The 25847-nt window shown below is 40.8% G+C and overlaps 2 protein-coding genes across 5 annotated transcripts in view; one reads left to right on the forward strand and one right to left on the reverse strand.

Moving 5' to 3' along the window:
- Positions 1 to 56: 56 nt before the first annotated feature.
- rcn2 (reticulocalbin 2) lies at positions 57 to 7426 on the reverse strand. 2 transcript variants are annotated; one of them, XM_023287789.3, is made up of 8 exons: positions 7276 to 7426; positions 4203 to 4343; positions 4012 to 4114; positions 3728 to 3924; positions 3528 to 3641; positions 3320 to 3413; positions 1482 to 1621; positions 57 to 634 (listed from the first exon to the last, which is right to left on the reverse strand). In XM_023287789.3, the coding sequence occupies exons 1-8, from the start codon at positions 7327 to 7329 to the stop codon at positions 491 to 493; spliced, it is 987 nt and encodes a 328-aa protein (XP_023143557.3). In that variant the 5' UTR covers positions 7330 to 7426; the 3' UTR covers positions 57 to 490. The 2 variants fall into 2 exon arrangements, with proteins under 2 accessions (XP_023143557.3, XP_023143556.2); XM_023287788.3 differs by lacking the exon at positions 7276 to 7426 and adding an exon at positions 4773 to 4854.
- The window catches only part of scaper (S-phase cyclin A-associated protein in the ER), a 61604-nt gene continuing 41071 nt past the window's right edge, over positions 5315 to 25847 (forward strand). Inside the window, exons 1-19 of one of the 3 annotated variants that reach the window (XM_023287786.3) lie at positions 5315 to 5607; positions 9980 to 10097; positions 11054 to 11130; positions 12469 to 12660; positions 15614 to 15714; positions 16150 to 16266; positions 16880 to 17007; positions 17102 to 17388; positions 17905 to 18291; positions 19390 to 19557; positions 19673 to 19739; positions 19833 to 19950; positions 20321 to 20432; positions 20869 to 21009; positions 21152 to 21307; positions 21398 to 21540; positions 22286 to 22367; positions 22462 to 22614; positions 23822 to 23929. In XM_023287786.3, the coding sequence (XP_023143554.1) occupies positions 5440 to 5607; positions 9980 to 10097; positions 11054 to 11130; positions 12469 to 12660; positions 15614 to 15714; positions 16150 to 16266; positions 16880 to 17007; positions 17102 to 17388; positions 17905 to 18291; positions 19390 to 19557; positions 19673 to 19739; positions 19833 to 19950; positions 20321 to 20432; positions 20869 to 21009; positions 21152 to 21307; positions 21398 to 21540; positions 22286 to 22367; positions 22462 to 22614; positions 23822 to 23929 (2823 nt within the window). In that variant the 5' untranslated portion in view covers positions 5315 to 5439. Of the gene's footprint in view, positions 5608 to 6455; positions 6825 to 9979; positions 10098 to 11053; positions 11131 to 12468; positions 12661 to 15613; positions 15715 to 16149; positions 16267 to 16879; positions 17008 to 17101; positions 17389 to 17904; positions 18292 to 19389; positions 19558 to 19672; positions 19740 to 19832; positions 19951 to 20320; positions 20433 to 20868; positions 21010 to 21151; positions 21308 to 21397; positions 21541 to 22285; positions 22368 to 22461; positions 22615 to 23821; positions 23930 to 25847 lie in introns of those variants that run through there. The other 2 variants (XM_035956067.2, XM_023287787.2) reach the window with 2 other exon arrangements.

Genomic DNA, 25847 nt, shown 5'->3' on the forward strand with positions numbered 1-25847 from the left:
TCAACTGACATGTGAAGTGACAGTTAATGTGGTGCAAAAAAAGACCATCTCCTGAATGTCATCAAAACAAACTCCCATTTATTTCAAGTTACAGAGCTGTTGGTTTGCATCAACAAAATGGGATTTCTGTATTTTGGTTAAAACATCATTAAAAAGTAGTTTTTGTCCTTGTAGTGTAACATTTGTGCAGGAATTCCCCAGAATATTATGCAAACCAGTACCCTGTGTCCGCAATATGTACGATTTAGTAAAGCTTCCGACATCCAGATTTTGCTGACAGTCATTTTAGACGACAATCCTTTACAACATATCAGGCCTGTGCTGCAATATGGGTTATTTGCTATTGCAAATGATCATTGACAGATAGGATCTCCATGCTCCAGAGAGTGACACCCTGACTCATTTCTCAACTACCTCAAGGAGAAAAAAACTACAATATATCTTCATGAAAACAAATGAGACAATGCTGCAATAAACAAAGAACACATGGCTACAACTCGTCGTGTGATACATGCAGCTGTCTGCCGTAGTCTGTCACTTCACTGTTCATGAATGTTTCTTGATTTTTCAAAACTTCAGCCTGTGAGAGCTTCCCATCTCCATCGTGGTCCATTTCTTTGATGAGGTGAAGAGCCTGTTGATGAAAGGAGAGCAAAACAAGGAGAATACCTCAGTGAATATGCTACCATACCATCTTGGGGAAAAAAAATATAATACTTTAATAACATAGCTAAAGGAGCATATTTTGTTCTTCCGATGCATTCTTTTTCGTATAAGGAATAATTGTTTGTTGGTCCAACACACAACATCTTTACAACAGAATGAATGTCATGAAAGAATCAAATATGCACAATATTAGAAAAGATCACAAGTTAGTAATGAGACACGCATCTGAGACACATAGAGTTAATGAGGATGTTGATTTGTTGGTGTAGTGTTGTAGGGCTCTTCCTTGGCAACATTTTTTGGGGACAGGATCATGTTGTTGGACATCATCCATCACGTAGCAGATTTTCTGTCGTACCACGTTGTCTGAAATGTTTTCTCAGACTTCAGATGGTAAAGTTGTAGACAATCAAGCGCCTGGTTCCAGCTATTGCTATCATATCAGCATCCAGCAGCCAACAGCCTGTTCTCACCTTTCTCGTCATTCTGTGGCTTCGTGTTATTTGAATACAGCTGAATTTTAAGGTGGACGTTTATAGTCACTGGCCTGACGAGTGTCTGTGTGCTGGTCACACTATCTGATGGTTGTCCTTTAAAGATACACTTGGCTAGAGTGTGGATTAACTCAAATGTGGAGAATTTGTCACCAGATGAACAGTTCAAAAGCATTTTATGCACAAGTGCCTGAATGTAACCCTTTTTGAAAAAGCCAAACTAAACAATCATATTTTCACCTTTTTCTATTAGTCAGAAAATAAGGTAATTTGCATGCAGTGTTTTTGTTCTGGGCACATGATGGAACAGCTGAATCTTACTTCCTCTCTTGCTGAACCATAGCTATTAGGTGCGACCCATCGGAGCTGCTCCTCTCGATCCAGCTGGCCATCCTTATCTTGATCATACAGTTCTTTGAATCGCACTGTTTCTTCAATCTCCCACTGTGACGGAGAATCCTCTGGTAAACAAAAAACACAATGTTAATCATGTATAGGTGGCAGAGAGTGATCCACAGCAAAAATAAACAGAAGAGACTGCTGTTTGAATCCATGAAGAAGACTTGAGTTTGCCATAATAACAAAGGCATTTTAGGGTTTTTTTTGGTTGGCTTTATTCAATAAGTAGAGATGCAGACAGGAAAGCAGGGAAATGAATGTTTGGAGGACCTGCAGTAAAGGGCCACGAGCTGGAATGGAACCCAGGCCACTGCATAGGGGATTATAGCTGCTGTTTATTAGTCACCTGGCCAACCTGTTGAGCTATCTGGGCATCCAGGCAATCCAGTTTTGAAAAGAAGAGTGCTTAGGAATTTTTGGTATTTTTTTAGATCCCATCTAAAGGTTGTTCTATTACTGCGCACACTGTTTATCAGCTTTGAAATCGGTAGGAGTGTCTTCTCCTGCTTTTGTTTGCTCTGCTTTGTCTCTTGAGTTGCTCTCACATTGTGGGCAACTTGTGGTTGCAGTGGGGAAACACTGTTGTCTCTTGTTTTGTGGTTATATGGGTACTTTGGGTGTACGTTCGGGGGTTTGTTGTGGGGAGAGTATTCACCTCAACTCTATGGCTATTTGTAATTTTGTTGTTTGTTCTATCTAAATGGTTAACACCAACATAAATTCCAGCATTGATGGCTGAGTCACACCTCTCAGAGTTATTAGCTGGAATAGTAGAGGCATATGTAACCCTGTCATGAAGTTTAAGGCTTTTATACAATTGAAGCATTGAAATTCTGCTATAGTATTCTTACAGGAGACTCATCTTGGGTTTAAAGACCAAATTTCCAATTTTACTACTGGGCCGCTCATGTCCATAAACTTTGCTATTGGATGTACTCTCCAAGTTCCTCTTGGTATAAATTGGAGTTATCATCTTGTAGAGGTTCCTCTATACCTGCTTTACTTCACTCCTCGTTGCCTATAAAACCTTCATTATATACCGATAATCAAGTGGTTCTTAACACACTTCAGATCTGGTATCAATTTAGACAGTGCTTTAAATTCTCAGATGCATCTTCCTTAGGTCCATTAACCAACAACCACTTATTTCCTCCATCACTTTTGGACCCGATATTTTCAGCAAGGTTATTAAACAATTCAAAAATCTATACGTACGCGGTGTCTTTGAGAGTTTCGGTAACCCGACCTCTAGGTATGACCTCCCTCCTTCTCACTTGTATCGCTATTTTCAAATTCATGATTTCGTCTCCAAATGTTTCCCTAATTTCCCCTCCACCTCCAGGACAGCTTTAGGAAAACTTGCTCTCACACAGTTCTCATCAGACAAGTTTAATTTCCAACATATACAACTTCATTTTGTCTTTAAGTAGTCATTCTAGTACCAAAATTAAGAATATGTACATGGGAAAAGGAACTGGGAATCCAACTGAGTGAAAATCTCTGGCATCATGCTACAGACAGGATACGGTCTACCACCTCTTATGCTTGTCTGGGACTTCAATTTAAGGTTCTGCATTGAGTCCATTTCTCTAAATCCAGAATTTCTGAGGTGGGATGGGGTGGATGGGAGGGGGTTATGTTATTCTATATCTATATTGTTCTCTTTCTTTGTTTTGCTTTTGTTTGCATGTGCGTGTATGCATTCATACCTGCGTTCTTAAATGTATGCATGTTAAAAAAAAAAAATTCTATGGTCTTACCTTCACCACGGACATCTCCGATAAATTCATTTAAAGTAATGAATCCATCTTTATCGGTATCATATTCACTCAGCACATCTTCAATGGCAAAGTCCTGTTAGAAGAAGAAGGAAAATCAATCATTTCTAAAATGACATACAAAGTGCACTCTTATAATGGACAGATAAGTGCATTATCATATCAGATTCTTGCAGGAAACTTGTCTTACAGCCATGTGATCCACTTCAGAAGGATGTGTGAAGGCAAGAAACTCGGTTACATTCAGGCCTGGTGTGCCGTCCACATCTGCAAAATCAAAGCGTCTCCTCTCCTTCAGGTGGAGCTAACACGGAAACGAGCTGGATTAATGTCTCAGAGAAGATTAGGCTGTGGCATCATGTTCTACCAGGACAGTTAATGTATCCCTACATGTCTAAGGGACTCTTGCTCTGGATCTTCCAGAACGGCGTCGTCATCGAACCTAAAAAGCTGGTCATGAGCGACCGAGTTGTATTCCTCCCACGTTACAACACCGTCTTTGTCAATGTCAAACTCAGGGAATCGCTCCTCTGCATCATCCAGAGCGTATTTTCTGTAGATGTGCTGAATCCACAGAGTGATCTCCTCTGTGGATAAAACAGACAGCAGGATGAGTTTGGATTTTAATCTCTTTTTGTTTCATCTTTGCTCTTTTTCCAGCAACACAAAGTTACCTGCACTGAGCAGATTGTCACCATTTGTATCAATCTTCTTCACAATTTCCATCATCTTCCTCCTCTGATCTGCTGGGCTGAGTTTCTTTAGCTCCTCGGTGTTCTAGAAATGCATGAAAATAAGTAGGGTAAAGAGTGAGGTAGAAAGAGTAAAGTAGATGGAAAGTGTGAGAAAGTAAATATTAAGCAACCTCATCTCCCAGCAGAACATTCATGTCGTGTTCAGGGTTGTGTTGCTGGCCGATGTAGTGATCCTCATGAAGATGTTTATGGGAGCTTTGTCCAAACCCAAAGTGAAGCAACAGCAAGACCAGCAATGTTGTGGATTCCATCTGGTGAATAATACAACTAATTAAGAGCAAATAAATGTGATATAGGAGTTGAAAACAGTGTAACCATAATTGACAAAATGCAACTATGCAGCCTGGTGGCCAGATGGTGGGAAATCAGAAGAGAAACCTGCTGAATTCAATGTGAATTACTGCTGTTGAAATGGTGAGTGACCGAACAAAAATACAAAAGGCAAAGTAGGAAGATTATAAGTTGCCGAAATGTTAATTGGTTACTCTTTATGCTCAATTGCTTGAGAGAAACAGAGAGTGAATGAGAAAGATAAAGGAGTCAAGAGCAAAAAAAACAAAAAAAAAACAACAGCATCAGTCAAAGCAAATGAATAAAGTTAAATACAACGCAAACATGCCAATTACAAAATGACTGTGACAAAGCTAACAAGTAATGTAAACAGCGGAGGTTGACGTTACCGTGCAAAGTTCTTCTGCAAGTGTTTACACTGGCGTCAATTAGACTATTAGAAGAATCTGCTTCTGGTCACAAATTTCAAAATAAAAGTTTTGGCATTCTGAGCATCCCAAGAAAGGGGGACTCATGCATGCAAAGCCAAGTTTATAGAAGCCGATGCATGCAAAACAAACAAACGAACAAACAAAAAACATTCAAGGAATGCACAATGTAATATGTAGTTGTACATGCACAGGCTTTCCTAAAGTTTTTTTTATTATTATTTGCAATGCAGGTTGCTCTTTATTAACGTCTTGCTACTGTTTGAAGGTAACTTTACAGATCCTGTGAGATCAACCTAACATCAATCATCGTCCCGCCCGATTTTCTTCGTTGCCATGGTAGACAATTTGAAGTCCCGCCTAAGAAAAATCTGTCCCACCCTTTAACCTAAATTTCACTGTATCTGATTGGCTGGCACGTACGTTGGGTCCACGTCCCTGTGAATTCATTGGACAATTCCGCCGCCGGTCAAACGTGTAAACTCAACACACTTCCTGCTTTGTGGTTAGGTTGTCCTCGCTGTCATGTATCTATCTGACATGTTTTTCCATCAGCTCTGACAACAAGACAACTTTGTCCGTAGACTTTTATTTCTCACCGACCGAGCGCTGAAAACACGGCGGGTCCATGTCTAAAGACAACCGCCATGATGGACGACGGCGCGGCGCTGGACAGCACCGTCTCGGGCCGAGAGTCAGCCAAGGAGGTGACGGGAGGGAGAGGTCTGGTAGCAACAGCTCAGGCTCCTCGCATGGAGGAGGCAAAAGCAAAAATGCGTCCATAACCGCTTTGAAGGTATGTGTTGAGCTGTAGCTCCTTGCTACTAGGTGAAATATGGAAGTTAATTTAGCCAGACGCTCAAATGTGGATGCATTTTTAGCTAGCCGAGCTAAACGTGTGGCTAATTGAGTCTGGGGGGAGTTAGCTTACAGTTCTTGCGGTAAACGAACTTTCTTAGGTGACATTACCTGTGATTTTGTCAGTTCTAGGGAACCTCCTTCGATTTCTGTATTTTTACCATCAGATGTAAGATTTATTTAAGGTTTTTGTGCATATCTATCTATCTATCTATCTATCTATCTATCTATCTATCTATCTATCTATCTATCTATCTATCTATCTATCTATCTATCTATCTATCTATCTATCTATCTATCTATCTATCTATAATCATATCACAATTAAAGCCAAACTGTGACAAGAAATGGAGTGTTAAATGAAGTCCCACAGCAGGATTGAGGACGAGTGTGCATCAAAGCATCTTGCTGTCCTGGTTTGCCCCAACTTCCTCTTGCACACTTTCTAAGATTGTACTATTTCTGTTCAGTGAAACCATGTGGGATTGTGTGCCTTGTCCCCCAGCAGCTTATGAATCACTGAATGCCGAGTCCAATCAGATCCAGAGCATCCCTCTGTGTGGCTATAGCTTTGTGTGTGTCTGACCCTGCAGCTATCCTCCCATCACTGGGAACGCAGGATGGGGGACAGAGAGGCAGGCCTGGTGTGTGCACATGACTGCGCAGTGTTGTGGCAGAAGGAGAGTGAGAGATGAGAAACCGAGAGAGAGAGTGGGGGCTCTGATGCAGAGCAGGGAGAGAAGAAGAGAGGCTGTAAATATAGGGAGCTGCATGCAGTGGCAGGCAGATAGGCAGCAGCAGGCATTGAGTCGGGCCTAAGAACTGGCTGCTAACTCAGCATAGTGCTGAGGGCTCAGGCTAGATTACAGACTGAGTTACAGATAGAGTAGTCTTAGTGAAAGGGAGGACTGGTGGTTATTGAGCACTTGTCTCTCTCGTCCGGCACTGGGAGAGGAGTTGACACAGCTGGGCAAGTTGCTATAGCAGTGCGGACTACACAGTAGGAGTCTATTTTGGTCCTGCTGTCAGATGACGATGTCACCTTGCACAAGTGGCAACGCTGGTGAGGGGGAACAGGTTGCCTGAAGTGGGCTGCTAAGTATGTCAGGAGTGGATAAAGACGAGGAGCCTGCTTACAGACTGTACTTCTACTCTGTATGTATCATCTAACATTCTAGTTTGCACTGTCTTTCCTAATAAGCTAGCTCTCCCCCACCATCTTGCTATTTGCATCTGTTTGTGGACCTTGCCAAAAGGGAAACCTTACACTTGTCTCTTACTCAGCACAGTCTAGAAAATAAACGTGCTCTCCAGTGTATGGGGAAGCACTGCATGGCAAGAGAAGATAGCAGAAGTTATGCTCTACAGTATTCTCCTATAGTGCAGCCCAGAGGACAGCTTGTTTGCAGCTGATTAAGTGGATCAAGAGAATGTTGCTGTAAGCCTTTTTTGCCTCAGGCTGCTTCACACAGATAGCCATCAGTTGTGAGTCAGTAAGGGTTTCTCGAAACACTCATCTTGTCATCCAGTGGCTGCCAAACATAGGAAATACATTGTAAACATTTTCAGTCATTAGCTGGGTTATGGTGCATCGATGCTGACTTACCTGAGTGGTTCTTGCTCGTTTTGGCCGGTCTGTGTTGCTTGATGTTCTTTTCATCTCTCTGTAGTCTTTTCTGCTGGCAGAATAAAGCCCGGACCACTTGACATGTAAAGAATTTTGCTCACCAAAAGTAGGTCAGCTGGGTATCTCCCTGAGGGACATTAAATAGTCCCGGACTAATACACGCATGCTGTTTCTGCATGTGTAATGCCTAATTACTCATGTTCACGTTATTCTATTAGCCTTGAAATAAAGATACATAAAGATTTGAAAACATTTTTTGTTGCATAAACCTGTGCCTAATTATGACTTGTTTGTTCAGACTGGAAAAAAATACACCCCTCATCTTTTCAGTTGCAAGTGTGGCTCTAGCTTTCTTGTTATTATAGTGGTGCTAGTGAGAGCCAGGAAAAGAGAGGAACGATTTGTTCCATGACTCATTTTCTATTAAGAGGAAAACTGGTGCTTGATTTTTATGTTGGTTTGGAGTAGCAATGTATTTTAAGTTGAAAGCTACATCTTATAGTTGTTCAAAATAGCCAAGATTGGTCTAGATTTTAGTCAACATTTGATTAAATCATTTATGAAGAGTGCAGAAGTGGTACAGGCTGTTCTGCTGGGAGGTAGAACAAAGTCAGTGGAAGATTCAGAATGGTTTAGTTTCTACGTTTTTACTTTTGTTCGTCTTGTAACTAGATTGCCAGAAGTCAGAATATTTAGTTATTTAGGAGATTACAAAGACATTTAATACCAATTCTTTTAATTCACAGCACTGTAAAATGGAGCTGTTATTGCTTATCGTTTAGCAGATTGTCCTTATGCAATAATGCAATAATGCAATAATGCATAAGCTGTGAGATTGTGATGCAAAAATATGCTGATGCTATGTTTCATCACAGGGCATCTTAATGTCCCGTGTGTAAAGGGGGCAAGGAATAGCATCTCACAGCATGTATTTTGGTTCACAGTATCTACATCACCCGAGGTTCCAGCCAAGTTCACTGATGCATATTCAATGTGTAGGTCAACCGTGATGCATGCTGGGCATGGCGTGGGTTTAGAGCTTCTGCCTCTAGCTGTCTCTTGTCACAGTCTGTGCCATTGGACCTCTTGCATACTCTTGTTGCAGCAGAGTTGTAGCAACAACTCAGGCTCACAAACACACACTAGGAATGGGACAATAACTGACATAGCATATTGCAATGTGCTGTTTCAGAATTATGGATTTAATTTCGTCATTTCAATACCAGAGTGAGCTACGTGTTAATTCATTTTGAACTTTTGCACATATTTGGTGCATCCTCCTTTTACTACAAACATTACACAGCCTTACATGTAGTTTGGTTTACATTTAGTTGTTAAATGAGCTATTTGTGCTCTTTTACTCATTGTTTGATGTAAGTTAAAATTCATCCTGCACTAAATGAATATAGCATACAGATCCTTGTTTGGATGTATTTGCCAGTGTTTCAGCACAGTTTACTGCTGTAGATTGTATTTTATTTTAACCACTGTACAAAATCAGTGCACAAACTCTATTAAAATGAAGGTAACCATAGCAACAATACTCATGCTTCAGGCTGTGTTACTGGAAAACACACTCATAAAACTATATGGCTCTAAAACAATAAGGCTGACAACAGTCAGTGTTTTTGTTATTGTCCACAGTCTTGTCCTATTTGTTTCTGCTGAAGATGGAAGTCTTTAAAATGGGTCACAAGCATGTAATTTGATTTTGAAAAACATGCCAAGTAATTAAAACCTTTATGGGCTGAGCAATGGGTTTTTTGTAAACATTACTCATACAAAAGTTAATACAATATTTGTCAAGAAATATTTCCAGCTGTAAATCCAGTGAATGTTAAGTGCATTAAAACAGTGTAGTTTGTTGACTCCAAAAAGAATGCAGTGGTCAGATTCTGTTCTCTTGTTTCTTACATTTTTATTTATTTATTTTTTTTACTACAGTGGAACACTATACACAGAATTAAGCTACATCCAGCTTAAGCTACATGAACAATACTTAGTAAATGTGAAAGTGACAACAAACACACTTTGTATGTTTATTTATCATTAAGTACCCTGCCTTCTTTTTTTTATGTATTATCATGTAACTAGGTCCGTAAGACATTCCAGGGTTTCACAGTCTGGAAAGTAATGAACTTAGTTAAAAAAAAATAAATAAAAATAAAAAAATCTCCCTTAGCTTTCTGTCAATTATTCCACTGATATTTGGACTGCTTTATAAATATTCAGACACCGTGCGCTTGTTTCATAATCAGGGCTTTTTGTTTTTTTGCTTTGAATGGGCCTGACAATGGATTGGCAACACAAGTTAGATGGGTTAAAGTGACAATGCGTGACAGTCAGCATGATCAGTCTGCATACAGTAAATTCGATGAGTCTTCATTCCTTTATTTGACCGGAATCTATTTCCTGTTCATTCTGACCATTTGACAAACAAAAATGTCATGATGCTTGAGTATTTATCATTCTGGTGCTGCTGAAACTTCCTCTGGGGTGCCAAAAATTGCCTAATGTGATACCAGCCTTGTCTCTGGGAACACATTGTGATATCATATTGGAGGTCCTCTTATGAATCACAACTAGTTTAATGCTTTTTACTGTCTTTCGTTAGCTCGAGGATGAAGCTGAAAAGAAAAACCCGACCAAATTTGACGTGTTCAATCTTCTCTCTCTGTTGCAGGCCTCTTTCCAGCGTTCCAACAGCCATGACAAAGTGCGAAAGATAGTCGCTGAAGAGGGCCGTGCTGCTCGAAACCTCATTGCCTGGAGTGTACCTCTAGAGAACAAAGAGGAGGAAGGTTGGTAGCTGCATGCAAAACAAACTATCTGTTCATGCTAATGTTCTTATTATGCTGCAGGTGTTGCCGCTGATGTTTAATTTAATCGTGATACCAATATCTGAGGGTCAGTGAAACATGTTTAGTTATTTATTTGGAGCATCACAGTGACCGCTTATGGCAATGTCATTCAGAAGCTGTCATCTTGCTCATCAAAAATGCTGGTAACTGTAATATAATATCAGCTGGAACCCTATGATCATTTTTCATCTAATGGCTCATTTGATAAATGACAATGGAGGGCTCAGAATCTTTTAAGCAGACTGGAATTTATACCTGACGACTGCTCCTCTGTCATAGAACATGTCAGTTATACAATTTTTGCTTGTAGAGGTGCAATACTGTACAATGGTGTGCTGTGCTTAGTCAATAGGATGATATATAATAAGTTTAAAATAGATTCTACGTCCCCTGTGTGATGTACTTTTTTGAAATCCAGTCTCTTCAAAATGGAGAGCCCTGGTAAATGGTAACCATCAGCTTGTCAGTGAAAAGCTGCCCCTTCACTTCATCTTGGTTTTATACTAAAGCAGGCTTTCTTTACACCAGCCTACTGAGAAACTCCCACCACTGCCTCTGTTGCTTTCTCACTCTGGCTCTCCTCCTTCTTTGTGGGTCAGTTCAGTTATTTATTCAAGGCTTCTTTTCTGCTCTTGAGTTTAAGGATGCATTAAGCTCCTTTGCAGTATTGCAGGATACGGTCTCATACAGTTTGCTCTTTTTACAGGATGCATCCTACACAGCTGAATTAGTCAATCATTTACATTCAAATTGCTTATTGCCTTGTTCCCATCTTTGCTATTGTATATTGGTGACATTTTGATCTATCATTGATTGTTGACTTAGCTCAGTTGAGGCTTTGATTGTTTATTTTATCAGTAAGTAAATATAGGCCTCTTTTCTTCTTTTCTACATAGCAAAGTCCAAAGGCAACTCCAGCGGCAATTCCAGATCTCAGAGGATCAATTCTGGACAACAAAGGAATAAAAAACAGGTTGGAATATCATCCTGCCCCACTAGAGGGCACTGTTCACCAACATATTGCATCTTTTTCTTTTGCCTCACACTTCACTTTGGCCGTGTAATGCCTGGATTTGCAGTCTAGGAAAATTGTGTATTAACGGGGGAAAAAACTAAAGTAGTAGACAGCAGTTGTATGTGTGAACTACTCAAAGATTCTTATGCTTATATTGTGTAAATGGTGCAAAAATCTTTCGGCACACTATTTTTGTGTGAGTAACCTTTAGATTCTGAAACTGTTATTAGCAAAGATTAGTGTACAAGGAATTCAAATAAGGCTTCCCACTCATAGTAATCTGTTACTTACAGATGTTAATTTTGTTATGTAAATTGTTGACAGGCCAATATGAAACTTTGTGAGTTACAACACTTGTGAGTGTTTTTGCAATTCCAACAACTCCAACATGCTTCCTTCTGTAAAACCATTAACTGGCAGTACTGTCTCAGCAGTCTAAATCCCCCAGATAAAACTGAGTTACTGTCAGATCAATAGAAATAAAAATGATCAACTTTTAGCTCTGACTCAAGACTCTTCAGCATTTGGAGCAAGTAGGTATTCTAAATTATGTGTTTCAAAGTCAGCAGGCTACTGTATTTTCAATCTCTTCATGCATACATTGATTCACCATTTGATATCCTGTGCATTTATTTATGTTTACTATGACTACTGAACATGAAACACTTATTAGAAGATGAACTAAGTTCATTCTGATTGCAATTTCAAGTTGTGATTACAACATCAGTGACTTCAACAATAAACAAAAATGATACATTATGAGGTTTGAATCATTAGTTTTAATTCACAGATTCAATGCTGTTTTAAAACGGGTGCATTGATGAAGCATAGTGCATTACTGTCCTTTTTTTTTTGGACAATACATGTAATAATTCAAATTTTTTTTATACAATAGCAACCAACATGTAATCCTGTGCAAAATATCTGTTACATGTTAAGTGTTTACTGTGTAAAAAAATAAAATAGATCCAGTGATTTTAATTATTTTTGCCCCTTACTTTCCATCCACGACCCAATTTAAAAAAAAATATAATAATAATTAATAATATACATACTTTTAATAGCGCTTGGGGCTTTTGAGTGCTGCACAAGGTCTTCAAAATAATCTCCCAATTATCCGTTATATTAAATTTATATGCATTGTTTGTGATATAACACATATAATAGCTGCACCTTCTGTCTCAGCAATCAGAAAAATTGACTGTAGTAGCTGTGTATAGAAAGTGTGAGTTTCATGACACTACAATAAGTTTTTCATTGTTATCATAATGTTTGGTCCATGCTCTGTCTCTACAGCATGCTGGTGTGGAAAGTAAAGCTGGACCCTTGTTGGACAAGGGGCCAGAGAAGAGCCCCACCAAAGCCAGACAGCCCCGTAAGGTGGACCTACGAGCTCGTTACTGGGCCTTCCTGTTTGACAACCTGCGCCGGGCGGTGGACGAGATTTACGTCACATGTGAATCTGATCAGAGCGTCTTAGAATGCAAGGTCAGTCTGCTCACAATGTCACGGTTAGAAATGCACATTCTAGTTTCTGGATCTTTGGGTTCATACTCTGAGCAGTTCATACAGTATCTCTCTATGTAGACTGAACTCTGTTGAGTAGGACTAGATGTTGATTTCCCTTCTTGCATACATGAGACACCTAATACTCTGTGGGATGGTCAAGTGAGTGAGGGCATCCTCAGGGTTATCAAGTGGGCGCCCTCCTTCATCGGTGTTTCGCTGATAGGCCCATGACACCTCCAGAGGGTTCAGCAGTGAATCCTAGCGCCCCAGGTTCACCCCCTAGATGCCATCTACTCACTTGAAGGCCCAGGTGGAGTCCTTGCTCTTCATCCACAGCCACTGACTTCCCTTTTCAGCAGCTCTGATATATGAACACTAGAGGGAGACATTGAGATCTTAACAAAATTTTTCCCTCAGCGCTCACACGAGACTTAATTTCTGCTTTATGTCAGAGGGGCTTTCTGAAGGCTTGTTGATGCTATAATTATCACAGGGCTCTCTCTCTCTCTCTCTCAAGGCTAACTGGAACATATATTGATGAATGACAATTTTGTATGGGTCGTTTTTGAAATAATTTGGCATTTCACCTCAGTCGTTGTCTCCCTCTTGCACAAAAAATTACCAACATCTTTGATATGTTTTTTTGTTTTGTGCAAATGTGGATTTCATTTTGGTACAGATTTGGCATGGCACTGCAACATTGCTCCGGGGCATACTGGCATGATACTGCTGTTCATGTCTTTTATTGATTCTTCTGCCATGCTACATTATGCTGAGCATGGTTCTGGCAATGGTCTGCGGTCAGTACCGTAGCCCAGTTCCCTGTGGTGTGGTCGGCTTGCTGTCACTGCTACGGTGCAGCTCCCCGTGGTGTGATAACTATGTTGTCAGTTGTCCTGTGTCAGACAACAGGCTGCTAGGTGTTTTTTCCCCCCTTATAATACTGTATCTCTTGACACTCTAATGCTGTCTAATGGCCATGAAGCTCGGTGCTGTTCATAATCCCCCTTCCCACCCAGCTTGGGCTTAATGGACACTGATAGATGATGGAGTCATCTGGAGGGGAAGCAGAGTGCTCTGATAGCCCCAACCGCAATCCCCCAGTGTAGCTGTGGGCAGTCTGCATTGTGTGCTCTCATACAAACAGCCCACCATTTTCCACCTAAAAATGTATGAACATAATCATCATCAGGAAGTGATGTCTAATTCTCTGCCAGGACTATGTTACTGTAATACTTTATATAATTCTGAATGTGAACCTCAGTGCTGACCTAATATAATTTGTTTTCCCGCTCAGAGGGAAATTGTTCACACAGCAGAGTGATTCATATATGCTTATTAATATGCCTACACCTCCTTAACCCACAGCCCCCAGGCCTAATTACTTCCCATCAACTGTTTCTCCATCCCAGTTTTGGATTTATTACTTGTATCACCGAGAGCAAGCAAGAAAGATTATCAACATTCCTGTTTGCTTGAGATGGAGCTGAGATTCAGAATGAGTCTTTCTAATAAACTGAAGCAGACTATTCTGGTCTTAAATGTTTAAATAAAATACAAAACAATGACAACTGTAAATTATTTACTTGAGGTCAATAACTCTGACCTTGGTTGCACGAGTTCATTTGCTTTTCGGTGTGTGGATCACAGGCTTTTACTGCACACCTTGCTTTATGGCAATGTCTCTTGAAGGTTAAACATTCATCAGTCATTTCTCATGAAATGTTATGTGAGGGTTATATTTGGGTAAGTGTTTCTGTTAACATGCTGAAAGTCACTTTATGGAGCTTTCACTCACTGTTGGTTTATCTGTCAGAGGCGTAGCCAGCCTCCCTCCATCTCGGCCTTCATTACCAAATGAACACTGGGCCATAGCAGAGGACTCGGGCAGTTAACCAGCCCTAATCAGCAGACCTGCTGCTGGACACATCTTTCACTGGCCTGACTTGTCTATTAACTAAAAGCACTGTGAAGCTTTACTCTCAATTACCACTCCCTTCACGCTCTCCATCAATCAGTTGTGTCTGTTTCATTAGAGCTCTGGGAAAAAGCTCCACACAGCCCTCCACCTCTGGATAACCAACTGTGACTCAGTCCAGATAACAGGCATTTGTTGTAATGAATTGGCCGCCTTTATTCTTCCTCAAAGCTTTCAGTTAAGTGTTTCTCTTTGCACTTTTTGAAAAGGTGTCGATTAGCTCCTGGTTTTCAGTAAGACTTTTGATCTTTTGTAAAATCGAATTTTGAATGGATCAAGCATTTTAAAATGTCAGTTATTGGTTTTTTGGTGGGAAAACGTTACAGTCATATTTTTTCCCCTATTAGATTCATGAAATATTTATCACAAACAGGCTTTAAGTGGAAAATACTGAGGCTAAACAGGCCATGAATTATTTACTATGTATATCATTTAATTATCATCAGATTTTTGCCAGTTGTCTGTATAGAATCAGACAAGAGAAAACTAAAAACACAATTTTCAAAAACCTAAGGTGACATATTGGAATATCTGTCTTTTTTTAATCTGTCAATAAGTTTCAGATATCCATGATATTAGTGTATACATAACAGCTTGAACCAATGAATATGCGGTCTTTGCTTGAAAAATGAGTTATCAATTATTTAATGATTAATTATTAAAGTAAAACTTTTACTTTAAACTCACAGTTAATAGAGTACAGCTTTTGCTTTATAGTTTGCTAAAGATTTTTTTATTTTTTGAAACTGACAGAAATTGTCTTGGTATTTTTTTAATGCATATTAAACATTACTTACTTTGTTGTTTTGCTCCAATAAATACTGAGTAACACATGTAAATTTTGTCATTTATTTATTTTAAACTTAACTCCCCCTTTATTTATTTTTTTTAATTTCTTAATGATTGCGCTTATAAATTATATTTTCTGAATCATCTTATAACTGCTGTCTTTAGGAAGTGCTGATGATGCTGGACAACTACGTAAGGGATTTCAAAGCTCTCATCGACTGGATCCAGCTTCAGGAGAAGTTGGAGAAAACAGATGCCCAGAACAGGTGATCCTCTCCTTCTCACTCTCTTCCTTTGTCTCTTATTCACTGCCTATTCTGAATTGCTCCCTGCGGTGAAACTGGAAGTGCCGGTGTCTGGTCCCTGGCTTTGAATCACAAACACAATGAATCAATAGCCTTGGCTTTATTTCAAAGGGATCCATGAGTTTATTGGCTTCTCTTTAACACAGTGACCACTGCAGCCGTAAATTGACTAAGAAATGAAATTCCCAGTGCCACCTCCCAATTTGTTCTTTTAAAGTGTACTGTTAATCAATAAGACAACCTGAAACTTTTACATGCTCCATTTATTGCATGCATTGCTACAAGTGAATCAGCCAACCGACTGATTTGCCAAAAGTGTGAGTCAGATCTGTGTGTGTTTGGCAACTAGGAATGGTAATTTGTTTTAGTAATATATGCCACTTTCACTTTGTTCAGGCCCACCTCTTTAGCCTGGGAGGTGCGCAAGATGTCTCCGGGACGTCATGTGATGCCAAGCCCCACAGCAGACAGAATGGTGCCCTCTCCAGGTGCACGTCGCGCTCTCAACTTTGGGTAAGCTCTGTCTGTCATTATTTAAAGTCAAAACATTCGTTTAGTTCATCCTTTTCTGTCATCATTAGATATTTGATTTGGTAATAAAGGCTAGACATAAGGTATCCTGTTATTCACCAATCAATATTTGTAATGATGCACTATGCCTATTTTTGAAGAGGTTAGAAAGTGCAGACTATGATATCTAGTGAGATAGCCAATGATTGCTGATAGTGAAGCATTTGTTTAATGCAATTTGTTGAGTCTCTCACTCTCGGGCCGCAGAATCAGTGGAAGGTGTAGATGAAAGTGTCAGTTAAAGACTGCTGAAGCATCGGTTCAATATGTGCACTGCTCTGTAATCTGATGCTGCAGGAAATGGATATTGATCATGACAAAGGCCTGTTGTCCAGTACAGCTCCATGCAATCTCAGAGTGGAGTTTACAAGAAGAGGTTAGATAGACACTCTTCAGATTGCTGAAGTGTTTCAGAGAAGCAACACAGTCAGAGCTGCTCAAGGATGGGTCTTAATAAAACTTGAAAATTCTAGATTTTTACATGAAAGGCTTTCTGGTGCACATTAGTTTGTTTGATTGTTCTCATGCGTGATCTGTGTGTGTGTGTTTTCATCAGTGGTCCTCCACCAACATTGGCTGGAGCTCGACTCTCTCACACAGGCCCCAGCTGGGCAGACCGAGTGAAGTGCTCTCAGTCCGTCCCAAGCTCTAGCCAGCTGACCACATCCCCAGTAGAAAAGCCTGGTAAGAATCTGCATAAAAGCCCTTCCAGATTGTACTCAGAAAGAATGTAGGTTTATCATCTCTTAGATTGACAAAGTGCCACATGTGTTTCCAGGTAAAAAGGATGCAGAGGGCTGGGAGACGGTACAGCGAGGGCGCACTGCCAAACCTCGCTCTGCTGCTATAGTTGCCAAGGTCAGTCCTGTCTTGGCTCATGTCACCCCAAAGCAGGACAACGGCAAGTGTAACCAGCCACATCTGCCGCCAAAGGAACAACGACAACCTCGACCTGAGTGTCCTCCGGACAAGGACGTGACCCAGATGGACACTGAACAGCAAGTCCCCGTGGAGCCTGACTCCTTGGAGGAGGTTGAACATCCAGAGAACGGGCACATAATAGAGGTACTAACGCTCAGTACCCTGTGACGTCTTTCTGAACAACCAGTCCCCGGATATCAATTATTCACGGAGAGCAGTGTAACATTAGACCATTTTATCAGCCACATTTGTTTTTGTTTTGGGCTCCATGGTATTCATTGACAGACTAGCCAGACAGGAATATCAACTTTGAAGCGATTGATTGTATGCTGACATTTCAGAGGCAGAAAAACCTATTTTCACTGTCATGTAATAAATACTCTGACAATGCATCAAGACACACTTGGTAAGAGTGTGTTACAACATCAGTTGATTTAGAAATACAAATCTGTATTTCCAATTAATCTTCTTAGTTTGATCACAACTGGATGTTTAGGGCATGTCAGTACCAGCTTCCCTGCATGATTTGTGTTTTTAGCTGTGTGTTGAGTATTGACTTGTTTGATTTTTGTTTTTTTTAATTATTGCTCTCATGAATTGCTTGAAGTACGCATGTCTTTAATTGAGTTTGCGTGTGTTTGTGTGTGACTGTCGGTGCAGCCCCCAGCAGAGAGTGTACAAGACTCGGGGCAGTGTGTCGACGCACCCTGTGAAGACGCGCCTCCCCCCATAGCAGCTCTTACCCCTTCACAAGCCCCAGAGCAGACCCCAGCCACAGCCACAACCACAGTCCCACCACCAGACATTACCTTATCAGTCCCAGTCCCAGTGCCAGTGCCAGTCCCAGTCCCAGTCCCAGCTCTGACCCTCACCACATCCCTAGATCTACCCCAGACGGATGGGCTCGATACACTGTTGGCCTTTGGGGACAGTAGGGCTGAGGGGGGCGCGTCACAGGGCATGGCCACATCTGCTCCAGGACAGGCTGAGACTCCCAAGGCAGCGGTGAAACTGGAGAGTGTGCTGGACCCCACAGAGCTTTCTACTGTGAGTGCTGAGAGATGGAGGAGCAGAGGGAGGGAGGGCTGGGAGGGCAGGGATCCCCAGGGGTCCTTCATCGCCTAAACAAAGTCAGTCTTAAGAAACCTCCAGACCAAATGTGAAGGCAGGACTGCATATCACTTTTTAGTGTTGTTATAGCACCGCTCACTGTTAAGAATAGCTGTGAGTAGATGGCCTTTGAACTCCCAGGTTGTTGACCAAAAGTAATCTCTCAACTTTAATTAGTTATACAGTTTTGTGTGCAAAAAAAAAATCAAGAAAATAGTTTCCAGTTTGTATTTAACCAAGTATCAAATCTTTGGCGAAAGTTGACCTTACCTTAAAAGCATTATGAAGTTTGTAAACAAAAAGCCCCATACAATTATGAAAATGCATCTAATGTCAGAGTGAAATCAAGTGGGGAAAAAACATCCACTCCAATCAGCAGTGAGGGATATTTGGTCTTAATTTTTACACCCATCTAGTACTGTCCAGGCCAAACTGTTCAACCTACTCTCATACCTAACATAGAAGACAAATACTTTTTAGAAGGCTCTTCCTTTTTGCCTTTACAGCTGATTTAGAGCATTTGCTGCCCTGGAATATTATGTGAGTCATTCAAATATTGTTCCCATGTCATGAAAATGCATTAACTTCCCAAATACTTGTAAGAAAACCATTTTCAGTCACCAAGTTGCCTCCTTCCACCATCTCTTCATCCTCACTGTTCATGTGCCCTGCATGACTTTTGGATGCTTCACTTGTGATACTTGTGATGATTGTGTGGTACAAACTGTGACTGGGTTGATATGGTATTCCCTTGAATCTTTGCTTTATGCACCCATGTACAAATCAGACCAACTGTACAGAAGCTAAAGTGCTCACATGGAACACTTTTTAATTAAGCAGATATTTAATTATATTTACTCAGTGACCAGAAACCTAAAACGCCTGCATGATCTCTTCTTGTTCATGAATGCAACAATAGAAATGAGAACTTTTGCAAAGGCAATATTTGTCACAAGGCAGTTGCATTGGATGGCATTACATAACATTTATGACATGTGAAATGTGTTTGAAGTGGAATCTGTGCCATGTGTTCAGCCCCAGTCCATGGCAGAGGTCCTGGCCAAGAAAGAGGAGCTGGCAGACCGTCTGGAGAAGGCCAACGAAGAGGCGATCGCCAGTGCCATCGCTGAGGAGGAGCAGTTGACTAGAGAGATTCAGGCCGAGAATAGCGAACTGGAGACTGACAATGAAAGTGACTTCTCGGTAAGATTAATCATGCTTATTTACATATGTAAATTTGATTTCCAATCATGTACGCATTTTTATGACAATTTTTTAATTTCGTTGTAAATTAAAAAATTACAAATCTTTGCCACAGGCTGGCATCGGCAATGGCGGTTGTGGAGGCAATATTGATTGGAGTGACATGCTGGCAGATTATGACGGTATGGAGGTTAACATCTAAGTGAAAAATATACTTATTCTTTACAGATGTTCCTCTGAATTAGATTTATTAGCGTTCTTTGTCTGTCCATTAGCTCGGGAACCATGGCGTCAGAGTACCTCATGGGGTGACATTGTAGAAGAAGAACCTGCTCGGCCTCCTGGACATGGGATCCACATGCATGAGAAACTGTCCTCACCATCGCGCAAAAGGTGCACAGAACTTTCTTTGTTCTCCAGTTGGTTGGTCACGTCTTTTGTTTTTTTCCATCTGCAGATTTTGTTTATTTCAAGACACACATTTCCCGTGTCTACACTGTCCAGCCAGTTTGTCTGCTTTGCTTTCCAAAAAAGCACCTTTGTCTACTCATTTGAAACCTCCTTACCTTACTTCGACAAGGATTTAACCCAACATCCTGCGAGTCAAAGGCCCACTTAACTGTGTCTGACCCCTCTTTCTTTTTATGTTACCACCCAGAATGAATAAACAGGCCCTAGTGTCTATTAGAGTCTATGTCTGCTTTGCACGTTGTTGATAAGGAGAGAGAAAGAGATGAATGATTTGTTTCCATTTTTTTGACAGGACCATTGCAGAGTCAAAGAAGAAACATGAGGAGAAACAGCTGAAGGCGCAGCAGCTGAGGGACAAACTCCGGGAGGAAAAGACACTCAAACTGCAGAAGCTCTTGGAGAGGGTGAGTAAGCTGTGCCGACACCATGGAAAGCACCCTAAAGAAACTTCATGCAAGCTAAGCTCGGTCTGGCTCACAACGAGAGGTTCTGTCAGCGCACTGCCCGATAGAATCATCAAATATTATAACCCCCTTCCAGTCACATCCAGGCCAGCTGGCCACAGGCAGTCATGAGAGACACCTCTGGCCAAAATCAACAGCCTTTCATGAAGTTTGTTTTTGTTCTCCAGACCATGGCAAGATGAGTGAGTCCTAGAATAAATCAGGTTAACCACATAAATACATGAAGTGGTGTATATTCTCATTAATCCCCATATGGACACACTGGAGAGGGGAGAAACTGATAGGTCGAGACTGCGTTGTCTGTTTTGTCCTGAGGAATGTACTGTACATTCCTTTGTTTTCACCACTCCTGCTGCTCACTCTTCACTTTCTGCAGGAGAAGGATGTGAGAAAATGGAAAGAAGAGTTGTTGGAGCAACGTCGCAGGATGATGGAGGAAAAGCTGCTGCATGCAGAGTTTAAGAGAGAGTTGCAACTCCAGGCGATTGTGAAGAAGGCCCAAGAAGAAGAGGCCAAGGTAGAGGAGGTGTTCCTGAAAAGCAGGAATCCTTTGCATGTGACAGTTCAGCAATATCCCAAATTATGTGGTTGTGCAGTCATACATTTTATACACACTGTATGTAGATATATCCTCAAGCATAACTGATGTGTTTGTACAGGTGAATGAAATAGCTTTCATCAACACTCTGGAAGCCCAAAATAAGAGGCATGATGCTTTGGCCAAGTTAAGTGAATACGAACAACGCCTCAACGAACTGCAAGAAGAGAGACAGAGGAGGCAGGAGGAGAAGCAGGCCAGAGATGAAGCTGTGCAGGTGAGAAAAAAGAAACATTTTTTTAGTGCTTGCTTAATTTTTTTTTCTTTTTTTCTGCTAATTATTAGGTTGCATCTCTGTTTTCTGTAGGAACGGAAGCGGGTCCTGGAAGCAGAGCGGCAGGCAAGAGTGGAGGAGCTGCTGATTCGAAGGAAGGAGCAGGAGGCTCGTATTGAACAACAGAGGCAGGAAAAAGAGAAAGCTAGAGAGGATGCAGCGCGGGAAAGAGCCAGGTTTGTTGCCCCAATTAGGTTTGCAATGAGAGTATACAGTTTGTTCAGAAAGAATTCAGACCCCTGCAATGTTTCTACTCTTTATGTACTATGTTGTAAATAGAATTTTAAATTGATATAATTGACATTTCTGCACATTGATTTACATTTAAACACCCATGATGACATGTTTTTAGAAAGCAGAGATTTGATAACACTCAACCTTTAGATTTTTTTTTTAAAAGCTCATTCCTTGATCTCTGATATGTGCACCCCTGCAATTTTGTCATTGAGAGTTCCTTGGGCTTCACACTTGTTTTTTGTCCTCACATGCAATGTGAGTTGTGAGACCGTTATATACACAGATACATGCCATTTTAAAATTATGTTCAATAAATTCAGTTTTAAATTAAATGTCTGTGCACATTGCAAGCAGAGACAACAGGATACATCTAAGCACAATTTTGAGTGTCCCAGCAAAGGGTCTGAATGCTTTTGGGAATCAAAGATTTTAGCTGTTTATTTCAGAACTCTTCTTAAATGTATTGAAAAACGTGTTTTCACTTTGTTATGAGTTATTGATTGTAGACTCATCTAAACATGGCAATTCCCAACTCAGAGTGTGCAAAAATTGAAAGTACTTCATGAATTCACTGTACATACACAAGTGGCTGCACCAATTTGCTTCCTACAGTCATTTTTATTAGTGTGAGACATGCATTTGGATAAACGTTTTTTTTTACCCTGTTGTATGCTCTATATGAAGAGACCGAGAGGAGCGTCTGGCTGCTCTTAGCGCTGCTCAACAGGAGGCCATGGAAGAGCTTCAGAAGAAAATTCAGATGAAGGTAAGTTTATACCATGCCACCTTGCTTCTGTAACGGACATCATGCAAGAATCCCCGTTTCCCATTTGACCCCTGGTTTCTGGTTTCTTCTTCAGCATGATGAGAGCAGCCGCAGGCATATGGAGCAAATCGAACAGAGGAAAGAGAAGGCTGCTGAGCTTAGCAGTGGTCGACATGCTAACACAGACTACGCCCCCAAACTGACACCATATGAACGCAAAAAACAGTGCTCACTGTGCGGTGTTGTGGTATGTAAAGTTTCATGCATTTGTCTCAGAGCTTTTTCATGTCGATTGCCGGCATATATGTATTATAATGATTCTAACCGTACAATTTTATGCAACTTCTATTATTGTAGGGACATGTAATGGTAAATTTGTTTGCTTTCTTATTTTAAATGGACTTCATTTGTTTTCCAACCTTTCATTTAATATTTTTTTTCCATCTCCTCTCCAAAGCTAATATGTACTGAATGTGTCCATCCGAGTGTTTCACCACAGTATTACTGTGCAACTCTGCTGTGTTATTGTGCATTCTGTATATACACAAAAAGGCTGAGATGAAGGTGATTCAGAGGATTTTCAGAAGAGGGTACATTTAAATGAAGATTTAACTGCAGTGATTAAATGTGGGCTCTCAAATAGAGATTTATGACTGGACGTGATTATGCTTTTTTAAGCGTCAGGCAACAAATCCACAAGCAGACACATTTGTCTCTGATTTAGTGGCTACCAAGACAACAAGGGTGGGACACCTTGAGTCTTCAAACCAGAATCGGATAAAGAGGAGGGGTCGAGGGTGAAAGAGCGAATCTTGTTAAAATGTTAGATGACCTTGGCCGACATCTGACACCAGAGATCATGGATGGGTCAGCAGCAAGCACTTTATGTAATGACATTAGACACAAACCATGCCAAATGGGCCTGTTTCCAGAAGTGGGACAAAAACATGGCCTTCTATACACCTGCCTGTTGTAATTGTCATTTCTCAGCTCTGCATTACATTTATTAATACCTGTATGATCAGTCAACTGTTGTCCCCAACATGCATTTGGCAAATTAAGTGTACTTAAACTACTTGTATGGCACTTTAAGGTTCTTTTTTTTTTTCAAATCTTAAACTTTTCTTTGTTAAGCATTAAAATCCGTAGTCACTGTGTTGAAGTGGGCTGTAAGTTCAATTATTATCATAAACAAAGGTAATACAAATGTAGTACAGCCATACAAAAGTCTATCAAAACAACATGCAGTGCTGCATAAGAAACAAATCACTTCTTGCTTCAGTCGTCGCTTTAAACCGAGGTTCAGGAGAGGAGAGGCAGGTCATGTCCCATTGTACGTGTCTGTTTGGCATATCATTTCACCAGGGTAACATGGGGCCCTTTTGACCCTTTCCTTCCTCTGTCTCCTTTGTGTCCACAGCGGTGACCTCTGACCACTGTGTTTGTGTTTGCAGATCACCTCAGAGGTGCACCTGTTCAGCCACACCAAGGGCAAGAGGCACCAACAGGCCGTACGAGACAGTAGCAGCATCCAGGGACGGGAGCTCTCTGATGAGGAAGTGGTGCGTATCACCCACACCCTGCCCTGCCGGGAACAAACATCCACTCATTCTGTCAAAGAATACTGCCCCACTGCCGCTTGTGTCATGTAAAAAGACAAAGAGGTGCAGCAGTTGTCTTTTATGACGTGGTCATTATTATTGTTTATGCATCCCCTTATATACTACCACAGCTTTCTTGCTGGCTTTGTTAGATTACAAATGGGCCTTGAAATGTACACAGTTAGGGTTCAGCGCTTCAGTGGAGAGCTGACATCACCCCTCTGTCTCCAGGCTTTTTTAGTCATGGAGTGCTTTTCCATGGGAAGGCAGCTCGTTAATGCAAGGTAACCTCTCAGGCTGCAATATGAGATTGGCTTTTCAGCAGTGCTCATTGTGAGGCTGACAACTGTTGGTGCTATACGCGGCACCTTTGGCCCCAGCAGCTCCTTCATTCAAAGCTTTTTTCAGTGTGGAATAATTAATACCTCTGCCTTCCATCCCTCTAAATCATTTCCTTTCCAAATGCAGGCCATTTTTTTTCCCTCTTTGACAGTATGATAAACAATGCAGTGGAGAGAAGCACTTCACCGATACAACACCATAAACAGTTCATATATGAACATTGCTTCATTTACATTTGCAATGTGTCTCCCTTCGTATAAAATCGTTCTAGCAGTAACCATAATACTCGAGCTTTACTCCTGTCCAACCTTCCATGTAGTCATTTTGGCAGTAATAATCAGTCAACATTTAAGCCCTTGCTAAACACATCCTTGTCTCTGAAGTCATCCTTGTAATACCCTGCATCTGTCTCAATCCTAATATCATACTTACTCAATTTGTATGAAGTATGTTTTTACTGGACTGAGATGTTAGTCATTGTAGTATCTCTAATAGATAAGATTTAGATGTCTACTGCTGCTTTTTCTATTCAAGCTATCCAATAGGTGCACGTCTGGAGACTTTGTTTGGATAGTGTCATGTGCCCCCTTGTTATTTATATCAAAGCTCAATTTGGTGTTCACCATTTCATTCAAACCACTGCCAACTATTTTCCAGACTGTGGCTCCATAATTCTTCCTGCAATGAAAGAGTTTTAATTAAAATGAAGATTGTTGGTTCCACTGTGCAGAGGTCACTCCATAGTTTTTCAGCGGACGCTGGCTGCAAATGCCCTGTGCCTTCAATTTTAGTCATTTTCTCCCATTCTTTAAGACTTGTGAATTAAATTGAAAATATGATGAGTACCAACAGGGCCGGATCGATGTATGTGCAGAGGGCTTGGGATTGCATTCACTCTTTTTGCTCACCATCTGTTCTGATTTAACAGGATGCAGGCAATATCCAACACCCATGGCTTCTGACTTAAGGAATTTATTTATTAATCACTTTAGATACTTGCTTCTCTGAGGAAAGACTTTTCTTTTACTCTGCTTGTCTGCAATACTTGGCAAACATGACCAGTAGAGGGATCACCACGCTGTGGAGGGTATCGGAACTGGCCTCTGAGAGGCACTGAATATTCCTCAAGGGCTTGTCGTTGACGCTGTACTGATAGCCACAAATTGAGAAGCTTGATGAAATATCCCTACTGCCAGCTGAAACGAGCCTCTCCCACACTACACTGTTTTGAGAGCTGACTGTTGTCTAGGTATAGCAACTAAGCTGCTGCTAAAAGAGCAATCAGTCCAGAAAAATATATAGTGCAACTCTTACAGTGAAATTAAATCAAGATTCTTCACATAAAAACAAAGATTATGACGCTAATACATAATAGTAAGAGGTTATAAATCAAGTAAAAAAAAATCCCATGTTGACTTTCAGTTTTAATTTTTTGGTGTTTTGTGCGACTTGAGCCCTCCTAAAATGTCACTCTATGCAGTTTAGTGTCATGTAAACCGCTGTATCGCTGGTACCAAAATCCAAGTACGGTATTGTG

This window comes from Amphiprion ocellaris, chromosome 3, assembly GCF_022539595.1.
Source record: "Amphiprion ocellaris isolate individual 3 ecotype Okinawa chromosome 3, ASM2253959v1, whole genome shotgun sequence".
NCBI classification, from domain to species: Eukaryota; Metazoa; Chordata; class Actinopteri; family Pomacentridae; genus Amphiprion; species Amphiprion ocellaris.